Genomic DNA, 15383 nt, shown 5'->3' on the forward strand with positions numbered 1-15383 from the left:
TCTGTTCCCTGGGTAGCCCTGTCTTAGAAGTCTTATTAAGTGCGTCATTCAGGTTTATTAATAGCCTTACTCCATCTTCCTTGCCCTCATCCCATCTCCCTCCGGCCTGAAGCCCACTTCACCCTCTGAATCTGAGGAAGCTCCTTGCAGAGTGGCAGAGCAGCCTTTCACTGCAATTCTTAAATGACCTTTCTAAAAGCAAGTCCCAGTCATCAATTCAGTAACAAATGGACTCATTCAGCAGTGCTATATAGTGGAAAATTAGTGTATTCTAGAGGACTTTCTGACTGACTAGAGCACAGAACTTAGATTGACAATTGAGATTTGACTACCAACCACCATCACTTCATTATGGAAACTTGAAAAAGAGTAATTCCTCATGGTTTTAATATTTCCTTCCCTGTGGTGGGTATAATGATTCCAAGATGACAGTATTTTATTGTAATTGATGAATTATTATTTATTTCTACCTCTTTCATATAATATATATAAAATTGATAATAGGCATGGTTTTCTCTTAAACACATAAATGAGACATCCAACTTACCCAGGCATTGACGAGGTCTAATATAGAAGATATGGTGGCTTGCCGTGCATGGCACCTACCTTAATATTGCTTTACATCCTCTCTAGGTTGATCTACTACTATTTTAAAAGACAATAAATTTCTATTTTTACTCAACCCTCAATAAATGTTGCTACCTTCATTACAGCACTCTTTGTCTGACAAATATTGACATAACTGGAAATACCAGTAGACTGTAATTTCCTCTAGGGAAGGAACATATTTTGATCATCTCCATGACAGCTGTTGGTCTGTCCTCCATGTGTGGCTGTTGAACGAATGAATAAGATGTGAAATATAAAGATCTAATTGAAGAAAGTATGAGCATCACTTGGTTGCATTCCTCCAAGCCACCACAGAACTACGAGACTCGGTCATTCAATGGACAGATGTTTACTGACCAACTGTTGTGTGCCTGAGACTCTGCTGGGAACCTGGAAGATATCAGTGAAGAAGGCAGACAAAAATATCTGCCCTTATGGAGTTTATATTCTAATGGGGGGTGTGGGAGACAGGAAATATATCTATATACATTTATATATCCCACACACACCCATACAAACACACACTAAATATACACACATGGCATACAATTATATTACATATATGATATGTTATGATAAGTGATACAGAGGAAAAACAGACAGGTAACAAGTGGAGATAAAGTGGGGGAGGGGGTAGCCAAGGCGTGTGGAAGTTAGGTAGTGTGACCAGTGAGAGCCTAATAGAGAAGTAAATATTGAGAAACCGTCAGAAGGAAAGGAGGGATGAGGCTTCCTTGGGGAGATCATTTCAGACCGAGGAAATAGAGGAGCAAAGACTGAGGTGGGAGTGTGTCTGAGGTCTCTAAAAAACAGCTCACAAAACTAGCAGACAAGGGCCAGAGGACAAGCAGATGGGGTGGAGGTAAGGAGGTCTTGTGGGTCTTCGAGGATATTTAGATTTATTCCGGCTGTGATGGGAAGTCATTGAAGGGTTTTGAGCAGAAGAATGATGTGATTCCACTGATATTTCTCCAAGATCGTGGTGTCTGTGGTGTGGAGATAGACAGTAAGGAAAAAGGCAGAGACAGGGAGACCAGATGAGGCTGATGCAAGAATACACGTGAGGGACGATGATGGGTTGGAAGGAAAGAAAAATGGTTGGATTTTGATGCATGCTGGGACAGAGTAGAGCGTGCTGGCTGCTGGAGAGAGGAATGGCGCTGGGCTGTAGGTCCTCAATGGTGGAAAAGTAGTGGCCTTTTTCTGAGATGGGTAAGAGTGTAAGAGAAGCCTGTTACACATTAGCCTGCAAATCTTGAATGGGCAGGTGGGTATAAATGTCTGGAAATCAAGAGAGAATTCCAGGATAAAAAATTGAACATGTCTCATTCCATTCTGGAAGTGGATAGTACAGGAACTACTTTCAAAGGATGAAAATTATTGGGATGGTTTGCCTTTTCCTTATCTCACATTTTAACCCTATTAATAAGAATTAATGGTTTCTTTTGTCCTTTCCCTTAGCTTCTCTAACCCCTGTTTACAGAGAAAGAATTGATACAAGAGTCTTTTCCTAGGTTGAGCCATTTTTGGTGATTATGTTACTAAGCTCAGAGGTTGAAATGAGGGCAAGAAACCATACAGACATAAGATTAACCTTTTTTTTTTTTTTTTAGCACATTGGAATATAAGTAAAAAGAGAATATTACGTGCTATTATATTCCATTGGTTCTCATATTATTCCAAATTTAAGAAAACAAAGACTAAAATTATAGCAATTATAGTGATAAGTAGATAAATGTCATATGACCAGGGCAGATGGAAAAATCTTTTATAATGGGATATTTTGGAAAATGGATTAACCAGTCACACCACGTGAAAAAGATAACTCAAACATTATATAGTTATGATTGCATCTTTAACTGTATAAAGTAGTTAAGACATCATTTTGCTGTGTTGTTCAAAAAATGGAGCTACAAAAGTTTTAAAATCTGCTCTTCCAAATAATTATGTCTGAGACAAAAGAAAAGCCAGAGAAAAATGGAACTACTGAGTGTCATTATAAAAGACAATATTCGATTAATCGCTTTTCATTAACAGGACTGCCTATCTGGCAACTTGGAAAGAATCATTCTGTTTTGCTTTAGGTATGTTTTTCAAGGTAGAAAAAAAATTGATTGTCCATAGAAAAAAAGGCAATGAAATAAATGGTTTAGAGTTGAAAGTAGAGGAATTCTAGGGTCATTTATTTCATAATGTTCTGTTGTTATTTTTCCCCAAGGGTTTATAAGACAATGCATTATATTGCTCAATTTTTCCACAGTTTTCTATTTGGCTTTATATTAAATAACTATTCTGAAAGAAATGTCCTATGCTGCTTGGGTATAAACTGTGGTAACTGCAAATGCTCAGTACACAGTATATGCCATCAATTCATCTGAGTGAGTTACAACAAATCAATACTGAATTTGTAAAGTCATTTGTCTTTAACTTTATATGGGAAAGCCAGCTCTCTCTGAACCTCAACAACCAAGGTTTTTGTTTATCTTCCCCCCTACAGATTTTTATATTTTGGAGTTGGAGAGTCACTAACGGATTATCTAGTTGCATGATTCTCACATCTAGAATTGCTAAAATTGTATTCTGTCAAGGAGAATGTCAAGAAGAAGAGGAAGAAGAAACTACATCTACTGTTACCACCATTTAAAAATAGACAGTGGCAATTTAATAATCCTTTGGTTTTGAAAAGATCCAATCTCAGAATAAAGATGAGCTCATCATCACTCAGTGAGTGCAACGAAGAGTGGGGGTGGGATGTTTACTGAGTTTATTCCAGATGCCCTTTATATTGATAATGTTGCCCATTTATGTTGCAATCTTATAAAGGTTAAAATAAGTAGAAATTTAGAGCATTATGCAGAATTAATACCTTAATTATCTTTGGGTTTTTCTGAAAATGTTATTAATCAATAATGAACGAGACTGACGAAAAACCAAACTTCTAAATCATTTCATTCTAAGAGTTAATGTAGGAAACGCCATCACTGTACAGAAGAGTTGAAATATCTCCATAGCCTTCTATCATCATTCCATCCTATGTGGTTAAGTTCACGCATGCTAAGGACCAAAGTGAATTATTAAGCTCATGTTAATTGGTAATATGAAATCAGGGCTAGATGAAGAAACTGATCGACTTAGTGATTTCAGAGCAAAATTCACAAAAGATGCACCAGATTCCATTGAGAGGAGTAAAAGAATCTGTGGGACTTTTATCTACAATACAGAGAGTTGGTCTTTCCTGTATTTTTCCTCCCTTCATTTATTTAATCAGCAAATACTTGCTAGGTGCTAATTAGCTTGGGCTGTCAGAGGATGAGGAGGTGCCGTGTGTCATTCAGCGTGGGTCAGCAGATGGGAAGCACTTCCTGGAGGAGAATTCAGCTCTCAGGGGGCTCATCTTGGATCAAACGTATAATCAAAGCAGGTCTAGGTAGAAAATACCGGGAGATGTGCTGAGAAGAGGTTGGAGTCCGGGACTGATGACATATTCAGATAGAGGCAGTGTTTATTTTTGAAATGAACAATGGGGAGTTTTTTTTCAGGCTATGTACTAGCTACTGTGTATTGGTATAAAGTTTTTAAATGTACAAGTTACATAATCCTTGCTTACTCCTGTTATGTTACGTGGTACACATCCATTGTTTCAGCACCGTAATGATCTAACTGCTATAATTATGTCAGTCTTCATCATTAAACTGCAAGTTCCCTGAGGTGGTCCGTCAGATCCTTCCCTTTCCTTAGCCAGGGCTCCATCTCTCCTTCCGGCTCTTAGACTCCTTTCACCTGATGCTCAGAGGACAGTGGTGAGGAGTTAACTGAGCTTGGATCTGACATAGCCAGAAGACATGATTCCTTGCCTTGTCTAGTGTTTATTTGTTTTCTTTAAAGATCTGGATCTTTAGTAGAGTCTGCCTTCCATGGTTCACCAAACCCTGGAGCACTCTCCCTCCTCTTAAACAGGGTCCCAAGAGAAAACAGATGCCACTCTGGGGGAGAAAAACGTAAGGCAGGATTACGTACAAAGGGGCTGTTTACATCAGAGTAAATGTAGCGATGCCACCAGGAAGAGTGTGTTAACTCTGGACTTAGTAAAAGGTGAGCTATTATCACCCCCTAGGCTGGAAGCAACAAGAGGTAAGAATTGATACTGAAATCAGAGGGAGAGGGTCATGTAGGGTTAGCCCCTTTGAGAAGAGCTATGACCTCTGACCTTTGTACCTTAGAGAACAGCCAGCTGGAGGGCACTTCGCAGGAGGTAACAGGGGGAATGAATACCCAGACCTCATATTTGTGCTTCCTTCCAATACCCTGTTGGGGTTTCCTACTGACAGAACACAACCCAAATCCACAAGAGGGCAGTTGCTGTTCTGGTCCACTCATGTCAGGTTTTAATTAAGTGAGCACTGCATGAACATTTCCTAGCAGGGCCAGTCTTAGATTCTGGAGTAAAAAGATAAGTACATGGTCATTGCTGTCACATTTCTCCCTCTGTGAGGAATCTCATGAAGAAGAAAGATCTATAAACAACAAAAAAAATGTCCATATAGAATGAAAAATACTAAAATAAAGGTCAACAGAGAGTGACGTGGGACAATAGCCAACAATGGCCATCAGACCCTGGGCCAAGCATTTTTTATGAGTATTTTGTTATATCCTTCCCCAAACCCTCAGGTGGAGGAACCAAGTTGCAGGGCAATTGTGTGACTTGTGCAAGAGTGAGTTGTATGCTTGGATTGAATCTCTAGAATATCTAAGGCTGTGGTCTCCCAGAGAAAGCCAGTTCTTGGGGTAAAGCAGAAATGATAAAGACTAGAGTTTACTGTAGCCACTCTGGTGGTCCAGTGGTTAAGATTTGGTACTCTCACAGTGTTCGTTTCCTGGTCAAGGAACCATGCCACCTCTCTATTTGCTGTCATACTGTTGTGGCTGCGTATTGCTGTGACACTGAAAGCTATGCCATTGGGATTTCAAATACCAGCAGGGTCACCCATGGTGGACAGGTTTCAACAGAGCTTCCAGACTAAGACAGACCAGGAAGAAGGGCCTGGCCACCCACTTCTGAAAAAATTGGCCCAAACACCAGGCAGGGTTCTGCTCTGCTGTACATAGGGTCACTAAGAGTTGAAATTGACGTGAAGGCACTAACAATAAAGAGTTTATTGAATGGCTTCAAAAAGAATGAGGCAAATACCAAATGTGCCAGCGTTTAATATTAATACTGTATGTAAATACATTAGATGATCTGTATATAAATGATTAAATAATCTCAGCAAATAAAATCTATGCAGCAAAAGCCACTATGTATATAAAGTATATAAATTACTTTTATGCGCGATCTCATATCAAAATGGTAAGAAATTAATGAGGAGCTAAATGAGAAAGTGGGGCCCATCGCTTCACAGGTAAAGGCTCACGCTGGGCACTACGACTTGGCTGGATGGCGCATTAAGAGGCCTGTGTTCATTGTTGTTATTATCTACTACTTAATGAAGGAAATCATACGGTATTTGACCTTCTCTCTCTGACTTATTTCACTTTGCATGGTGAACATGATGTAATCTATGCAGAAATAGAAGTACAATGATGTACACCTGAAATTTTTACAATGTTATAAACCAATGTTACTGCAATAAACAAAAAAAAAAATTAAAAAAAAAATAAAAAAAAAAAAAAGAGGGGCCTGTGTTCTGGGCTCACCTCCTCTGACTAGCCAAACAATTTTCTAAGATCTTAGAAAATAAGCTCAATGGTCTGGATCTTACCTCCTCTTCTGGAAAGTAAGACCCCTGGGCCGTTTAAATTCTCGGTTGACCAACTACTCAGATCCTTTACTTCCTTCCATTTATGTATGGAAAGTTGCTAATGGGTATGGTTTGCAGAAGGCCCACTGTACATCATATACTGGAATAGGCAATTGAAAAATACCTTGGTTTATTATATGACAAAGCTCTAAAAATCATCACTATTACAATTTTACAAATCATGAAACTTGGTTTGAATGAGATACTTTTACAGCTACTGAATCCTTGTCTCTCTAGCTTCAAAGCCTATGTCCTTTTCTCTGTGAAACACTTAACGTTTTCTCAGTCACACCTTCCACATAAATAATATACTACCATTTATTTCACTGCTGATGATAGAAGGCTCACTGTTTCTTCAATACCTCATTTTCTCTAATGATTAATTCTCATGTCTGACAACAACAAAAAAAATGGTTTAATACTGCTGGGAGAAAGGACAGAACGCTTTCTAATACCAAATGAGTAATTATGTATTTGTCAATTCGTGTTCAGATAAGGACAGAGAGAGATTCTCCTCACAAAAAAAGCTTCTGCCTAAATGTTATTCTAGCAGATAAGTTTGATGTCTAATTGATCTGCTTTGGACGTAATATTGATTTGATGTAAGGGTTCACTTGATATGTGGCTCTACATTACTATGGATCATTTCTGCAAGGTTTTTAACCATAAAAAAATCAATTTAAAAATTATTATAAGTATCATATCTCCCACTCTATTGAACATCCTGAATTAAAGGCTAATAATAACAAAATGTTAAAACTTTGTTTTAAAAAAATCTCTTCCTTTCTCCCTTGCCCCTTAGTTCTTTTCTTCCTGCATTTGCCTTCCATCCTTTTTGAGTCTAATTTAAATTGAATGACACTACCCATAATCTTCAAACAGAAAGTGGAATGAAAACATTCATAGAGTAATTTTTTTTCTGGGACCAACGGATCTGAACTATAGCCAGAGTTTGGGGAATCCACTTTGCTATAGACTGAATTTTGCATCCCCCTAAAATTTACTTATTGAAATCCTCACCCCTAAGGCAATGTTATTAGGAGGTAGAGCCTTTGAGAGGTGATTAGGTCATGAGGGTGGAGCCCTAAAGATGGGATTGGTGCTCTTCTAAGAAGAGACAGGAAAGAGGATCTCTCTGTGCCACATGAGGATACAATGAAAAGACAGATGGCTGTCCATGAGTCAGGGAGTCCTCACCAGACATCGAATCTGCTGGCATCTTGATCTTGGACTTTCCAGACTCCAAAACTATATTAAAACCACTGTCAGAAATAAACTAAAACCACAGAAATAAATTAAAACCACTCAGCCTATGGCACTTTGTTATAGTAGCCCAAAAGGTCTAAGACACACCCTATACCTGAAGCCTGCATCCTAGGGGTCTGGGTCTACCTCTCTGTCCTCTCCAAATGCCAGAGGGCAGGGTCTTTGCACAGAGTCAATCAGCTATTTTTACCCAGGCAATCAGTAGCAAGCCATAATATGGGAGCACTAAGAAAGCAGAGATAGGTCAATCTCAATGTGATTTTTGAAAGATTTTCATTGTTGTTTGTTTTTGCTTATTTATTAGTTTTAGTGGAATATTTGTCATGAAGAAAACCTCATGCAGAAGCCCAATATATCACACAGATAAAAATAGAGTTGGTTGAAGTGAGGGTGCTCCAGATGTCTATCTCAAACCTTCCATTTCCACCAACTACTAGACAGTGGGAAAACAAATAAAATGCACAGATTCCAAACACCAGGAGAAGGAGCACCAACAGAGGAAGTAACAAGAACACCACACAAAGAGGTTACTAGGAATGAATAGAAAAGGAAACCCAACAGGTTGAAAGGCTTAAAAAGAGCACGATGTGTGGGAAGGACCACACTGGAAATAAACCCACTTGAGTATCTCCGTGGAGCCTGCTGATCTGCGTTTAGTGGGACAGGCAAACCCACAGTGACATTGCAACAAAATAAATGCAAGAACAAAATAAAGGTAAGAACACAGCAATGGGGGAACAAAATGCGGGAACAGCTAATTGTGCCTGGGGGAGTCAGGAAAGGCTTCATATGGTGATTCTCTAGGCTCACATAGGGCTACTCCCTTCTGCAAAGAAGGGAGACAGGGGACTTCTGGGAGAGATGCATAATGACATGGGCAAGTAATGGCGAGGTGGTCCTTATGGCTAAATAATGATGAGGGTACATCATTAGACAACCAGAAAAGTAGGTGGTAGGGGGTACTTTCATTCGTTGAAAAGCTATTGACTGAGTGCCTTCCATGTTCTGGGCATATCCAGATGGAACCCATGTAGACATGGTCTTCACATTCTTGTATTCCTTGGAAAGATGCAGATCTTGCCCAGATCTAGCGTATCTAGTTGTAGCTATTTAATCCTCAGGCCTGGATATCAAGACCAGACCTCTATGTCCCAAAGATCAATCTGGTGTATGGAAGGTTTAGCAGAATGGAGAGAGAAACTGGAGTCAAAATACCTAACAGTGGAACATTTTTTAACAGAGAAATCCGGAAGGTTCACTCTCAGACAGCGACCGATGAGGGCAGAGAATGAAGACAGATCTGAGATACATTTAGGAGGTAGAATCAACACGACATTCCTCCCCAACAGTGAAGTCGGTGTATATTCTTTCTCCCAACAAACAGTTTTGGAGGAGCAAAAGTAGAATGAGACAAAATGGGAAAAGCCGTTTATAGAATTACTTCTCAGGGACCACTCCATTCTCTCCTCTCCTCGGTGCTCCCTCTAATTGAAATATCGATCCTCATACAAAAAGAGAAAGAGGACTTACAGACAGAGTTTTTATGGCTACTCTCCTTGCTGGGCAGCACCTTGACTCCTCTTGACTTCAATTCAATTGCCTTTTTCACTGGAAGAAACAAAATAAAGCCATTAGTAAGTAAGACTCAAAGAGATATCATAAAATAGTGGCTTATCTCCACAGCATTAGCAGTCGTAACTGCTTTCCTACCAACCTCTGGAAAATGCGACACGTTCTAAGAGGTTAATGATGCAAAGCAAATGAAGTACAAGAGCTTGTGAATAATTAATGCAAGGCTATCAAACAGCAAGATCATATCTTATAACAGCAGTGTCAGAAACTGAAAATAATATGTGATACAGTTTACTTTCTACACCCAAACCTATTTACCATTAGCAGTGGCCAATTCTATAAATCATTATCATTTCACCAAAGTATACAGGCAGGTTGCTCTCTCATGTGTAGTGACTATAGAGTTTTCTAAGTTTGCTATGTTCATGAAAAATTTTAGATGACATTGAAAGTTGCTCATTCATTTATTCATATATTCATTTAATCATTCAAAATTTAAAACATATGCAGTGATGGGGAGGTAGTAGGGGAAAACACGTTCTACATGCTAGGGATAAAATGTTAAAGAAAAGAACGCCAGTCCTTCCAGAGCCTTATTACCTATAGGCAATATGAAAAAACATATGTGATATGGTTTCTAAAGTCACAGTCTTCAGAATTAAATGTTTCTCGATTTTTTAGGTCCTGCATCAAATATTTTAAGAAGTTCCACTTTTTCTGATCATTTCTGGAAAAGAAAAATTGTGGAGGTATTTGTGGGAAGAAAACAGAAAATAATATTTTAATTTAAACATTCCTGTTTTAAATAGTAAAATTATTAATATTTTAATTTAAACATTTCTGATTTGTATATATGAGACTGGACCTCAGTAGCTGAAACCATGCAGATCTAGGTTCAAATCTTTGCTTATAATTTGGTAGCTATGTGGCCTAAGTTACTTAACTCAGAGCCTGTTAATTTATCTGTAAAATGGCTATGATGGTTAATTTTATGTGTCAACTTGACTGGGCTACAGGTTGCCCTGACATTGGGTCAAACATTATTCAGGGTGTTTCTGTATGGGTGAATTTTGGGTGAGATTAATATTTAAATCCATAGACTGAGTAAAGCAGATTGCCATCTCTAAAATGGGTGGGCCTCCTCTAATAAGTTGAAAGCCTGAGTAGACCAAAAAGCTGACCCTCTCATGAGTAGGAGAGAATTCTTCCTGCCTGACTTTCTTCATATTGGGGTCCTGATTTTTTTCCTGCCTTCAGATTCAAACTGAAACATCAGCTCTTCCTGGGTCTTGAGCCTGCCAGCCTTTGGACTAGAACTAAACAATCAGCTCTCCTGGGTACCAACTCACTCTGAAGACCTCAGGACTTCTCAGCCTCCATAATTGTGAGAGCCAATCTTACAAAAAAAATTATACACATAAATTTATGATATATATATATATATCATCCTATTGGTTCTGATTCCCTGGAGAGCCCTCATTGATACAATGGGCATGCCGATATAGAGTGTAGGAGTACAAGAGTTGTATAAGGTTTAGAGATAATAAAAGACCATCTTTAGCAGAGGACCCTGAACCCAGTAGCCTCAGTACATGGCAGGATTTGTCATCATTTTCGTATCACTTGCTTCACATGGCTGCCCTAGATGTGGCCACAAGAATTGCCCTTTGAGACTGTCCTTCCATCGCTGATGTTACAGAACATTTGTCCCCTCCCCACTCTCCCTTCCCCCTGGCCACTGAATTTTCTGACCCTCTGGGTATCACGTGTCTATGGCTCTACTTCTCAGAATCCCTCATCCCACTTCTCATCTCACCTCTTCACAGTGACATTTGCATAACATCTTATATTTTAGAAAGCATCTTCAGACACACTATGGTGTTTAATTACCCCCACAACCCTTCAAGGTAGGCATTAAACCGACCCTTCCTCGTATTAGGAAATCGAGGTTCACAGATTGTTGAAAGTACATCAGGATAAGATGTGGGATTTGCACTCATAGCTTCTCACTGAGAACCCAACACCCTTCCATTGTGTTCTGCCAGCTTCAGTGTGGAAGGCACAGAGGATAGAGACTGAGGTCTGTGGACCACCTGAAACGAAGGAAGCTGAAGACGCCAAAGAGCCGGGCACCTGGCCTACATGATCATCTGAGTGCCACAAAAGTTAGAGGGAAAGGATAGTCTATTGATACTTTTATGTACTTTCTTTATGCCGTAATAACATTAAAGCTGATTCTCTCCCATTTCCCACCTCCCTCCTAAAAGGCAAGCATTTGGACTTGAGGAAAGAAGCAATTCCCTAATGTTGGCATTGACAGCTCCTTTGTATGTCTAAGGCTTCATTGAAGAAAACCTCCCAAAGGAGGGAATTATAGGAAGTTGCTTCAGAAGGAAGGGGAGGGGCTGGCATTTGAGACAAGGCTGCCCCCAGGTGAGGAGAGTGAGGAGGTGCTGGCTTTCAGCAGGGCTGAGATGCCTGACAACTACAGTACAGGTAAGCTATGATGGCAGGGCATCGGGATGTTTGGGAACTGGTCGCCAAGGCGTTGAGAATGAGGCTGTCTCTGATGGAGCCTGTGGTCAAGCTGAGACCGAGGGATGGTCTCTCTGTGGTATCCTGGGACAGCAGGTGTGGGATGTTGAGTAGAAGAGGACTAAGGGGCACTCGCATGGTGGGGACCCGCACCATGTCTGAGAGAACATCTTGAGGGATGATGCAACGGAACGAGGTGTAGGTGGTGGGTGCAGTGCAGTGTCAGATATGATTGGACATAGGTACTGTGGCTATTGATCTTTGTTTTGGAGCCAATTCATTACCATTACACCAATATAACGGCAAGTTGTAACTAAAAGACTGTTGAATTATTTTTCAAAATGTTCTTATTCACCTGATCTTTGCTGTGATGACTCTACTTGTTTGGTAGGATAAGTGGGTTACAAGTATTCCCTCTTGGTATAATCCAAGGAGTCTGGCCTTGGATTTTGAATCCTGTTCCCATTAATCTAGTCACATAACCTGACAAATCGATTAAATACCCTATGTCTCGACTGTCGAAGCTTTTCAAATGAGTATGAGTCCTTTTCCTGAGTATTTCACAAGGCGCACGGGGGGAAAATGAGAGTGTGAAGGGAGTTTATAAACTTGGAGATCTCTTCCCAACAGTGTGGATTAGAAACAAGGAAACCAGCCCAACGTGGTTATGTGGCTCAAACAGATCGTTAGGCCAGCACCATAACTAGATCACGGGACTCCTGATGTTGAGCCCATGTGTGGTGGACATGGAGATGCGCCACACAGATGACCCTTCAGGGAAGGACTGGCCAGTGAGTAGCCACTCGCTGTCAGCCCCTTTCAGGGAGTGCTCAGCTGTAGACAGCTGCCTTGCTCAGGGTCATACCTTGAGGGGCAGCCACACCAAGGGCTAACCCGTGTGAGGGTACACAAATCCAGAAGAGGCCACTCTGAGAGTTATTTCAGCTCAAGCACCTGTGCCTCACTGAGGCTGTTCTGGACCTCCACAAGGCCTGACTTCTGCTGCCTAGTCCCCCTTCCACAGGTGAGAATCCCAAAGGGTGCCCTCAGTGAGCATCCAGCACCCTAGTGTCCATTCAGAGGCTGCTTCCCAGAGAACCAAGCACAGGCACGAGGCATCCTTCTCCTCCCTGCTCACTCTTCCTCTGTTTCTCTCTCATCCTCATCTCTGTGTTACGGTGATAAACAGCACAGAGCAGGGAAAATGAGATCTGAAATCTGCTCTCCTCGTCACAGTTCTGTTGGCCGCACAAGGATCTCCATTGTCAGATCTCCCCCAGAACAATGCTGTAATTTGAACTGGCAAAGCCTTGATGTGTGTCTCCCATCATCTCAGCTTTCTTGTGCTGAAATCACTTTATCTTGAAGTTACTCGGGAGAGAGGAGATGAATGCACAATAAATAACAAACAGAAGAATCAATGGGACATAATAAAGAGCATAAAACTCAAAGCAAATGTCACCCAAAATAAACAGATAAAACAAACAGGACTCGATGCTCTCAGAAAATAAAAAGGAAAAATAAGCAGTCCTCAGGGCACGATAAAGCTCTCTGAGTACACAGGACCAATCTGAGAGTCTCATAAATTCCATAATTTTGCAAATAAGTGTATGTAGCTGAGTGAGGCTCACTTCCACAGGGATTTTATTTTTTTTTTCCAGTAAGATGATGCCGTACTGCTGTAGACTATTCGCTCATTAGGTTCTAATTTGTTTCAAGTTACCACATCTTCGTATCGTACTTCTTATAGTTCTTGGCAACGTTGTAAAGAAAGGGAAGTTGACTTGTGCATCCTCAAGGGCCTTTCTCTCATTGCCTCCCACAAGGCTTGCTTTTCCTCCTGCAGAGTGCGCCTGCTCCTCCCTCCAGCTCCCGCAGGGCTGGGCAGAGAGATTTCCACTTGCAAAGAAAAATGCAGCAGGAGAGGGAGAGAGTGGGGCAGACAGAAGAGGAGCTGCAGAAAACCCCCAGAAAGACCCGTCGCCCACAGAAAACTCCTCCAACAGGCTGTACTTTTCCAGGGATAATAGTATTTAGGCCATTCATTCTCAAATCTTGGAATGAGTGATAAAATCTCTCTTTCTGATTGATAAAAATGTGAATTCTTGGGTCCCACCCTCAGACCTAAGGAATCAGAAATTCTGGAGCTGGGCCTGGCCTTCAAGCTTCATTTTTTCTTTTTAGCACAGCTACCCAGTTGTGTGTGTGTGTGTGTGTGTGTGTGTTTTCATTTACTTTGTTTTCCTTTCTCTTCATTAGTTTGTTTTTGGGGGTAAGAGGGTGTTCAATAAATGCGAAAGTTACAGTCTGAGACTCACTGGCCTGTCTCGCTAGGATGATTTCTCAGTAATTCAGATTCAACAGCTCAAACAGATATAATCACCCCACTTTCTTATAATGACATTTAGGAAGGTGAAAAATTCTGGCGGCTATATTTGCAGATTAAAGGTAGAAAAGATTGAAAATCACAGCCATAACCATATATAAGGGCTACATTATTTTGTTTCATTTACTTTTTCTTTCTTTTTTGTCACGACCTCAGCTGCTTTCACTATAATCTCTCAGTGGTTACGTTAAAACCCACTTTCCTTAGACAGTGCGCCAACTTGAGGGAACAATCACTATATTGAAACAACAATGTTTTTTCATTATTATTTAAAGAGGCAATAAGGTAAGTGATCAATATTACTGTTTCTACGTGGTGATGCAACTACTCTCTCTCTCCTTTCCATGGAGAAAGCCCTTCCCCTCCAATGGACCTGATTGGCCCCTATTCGAGCTCCCTCCTGGGTCCCTCCCAGGTCCCCTGCTCTGGCCCTCAGCAGCAAGACATCAGACCTCTGTGAGGTTCCCGTGCTCACCATACTTCTCTGAGGAAACCAGCTCAGATTTTCTGCTACTGACACCCTGGGAATTTCCTGTATCAGAGGATAGGACTCAACGTCTAAAACAATGCTTTACCTATAATGGGGAGCTCAGGAAATTTCAAGTAAACAAATAACATGCAAAATTGTTTCAAACAAAATTAATTTACTAAATAGGGACAGAAGCCATTGAGAAACCACAGAGAAAATTGTTTGATGTATGTACACCAACTACTGTCAAATTTGAAGAATTCAGGGTTTGAAATTAAAAATATAAACCCGGTTTATCAGATCTTTTATTGACTCAGAGGATTATCATAATTTTATTAATGCCTCTCCAGGCTAAAAAATGCCATCTAAGTGGTACACCAAAAAAATATTTACACTTATTGATGGCAATAATAGTGAAATCCTTGGAAACCTTTCAACTTGCAAGGGCTATATATAAAATGTATAAAATACTTAAGTATATAATATACATAAATCTATTGAGCTTTCTTATTGTCAGAAATGTTCTCTAACTTAATTTGTCATACAATTATTTAATCAACAGCTTTCTATTAGATTTGATAAGTAAGCAATCACATTCTATAAGCTATTAAAATCTTTTATATTTATATTATCTTTTTATATTATCATCTCAGCAAGTATGATTTATTTCAAATTCCATTATTTCTGTTAATTTATTCTTGAATTGAGAGAAAATGGCATTCTTCAGAAAAAATATTTTGGTTCATGG

At 40.1% G+C, this 15383-nt stretch overlaps 1 protein-coding gene across 1 annotated transcript in view; it reads right to left on the reverse strand.

Annotated features, from left to right (window-relative positions):
- The window catches only part of CSMD1 (CUB and Sushi multiple domains 1), a gene marked incomplete at its 5' end in the record, with an annotated part of 1589548 nt that overhangs the window by 673935 nt on the left and 900230 nt on the right, over positions 1 to 15383 (reverse strand). Inside the window, one exon of the mRNA XM_087418289.1 lies at positions 9204 to 9281. Within this exon, the coding sequence (XP_087274415.1) occupies positions 9204 to 9281 (78 nt within the window). The remainder of the gene's footprint in view (positions 1 to 9203; positions 9282 to 15383) is intronic.

The sequence above is a fragment of the Ceratotherium simum genome, chromosome 28, assembly GCF_057802395.1.
Source record: "Ceratotherium simum simum isolate JZ-2026a chromosome 28, ASM5780239v1, whole genome shotgun sequence".
In the NCBI taxonomy this organism is placed as follows: Eukaryota; Metazoa; Chordata; class Mammalia; order Perissodactyla; family Rhinocerotidae; genus Ceratotherium; species Ceratotherium simum.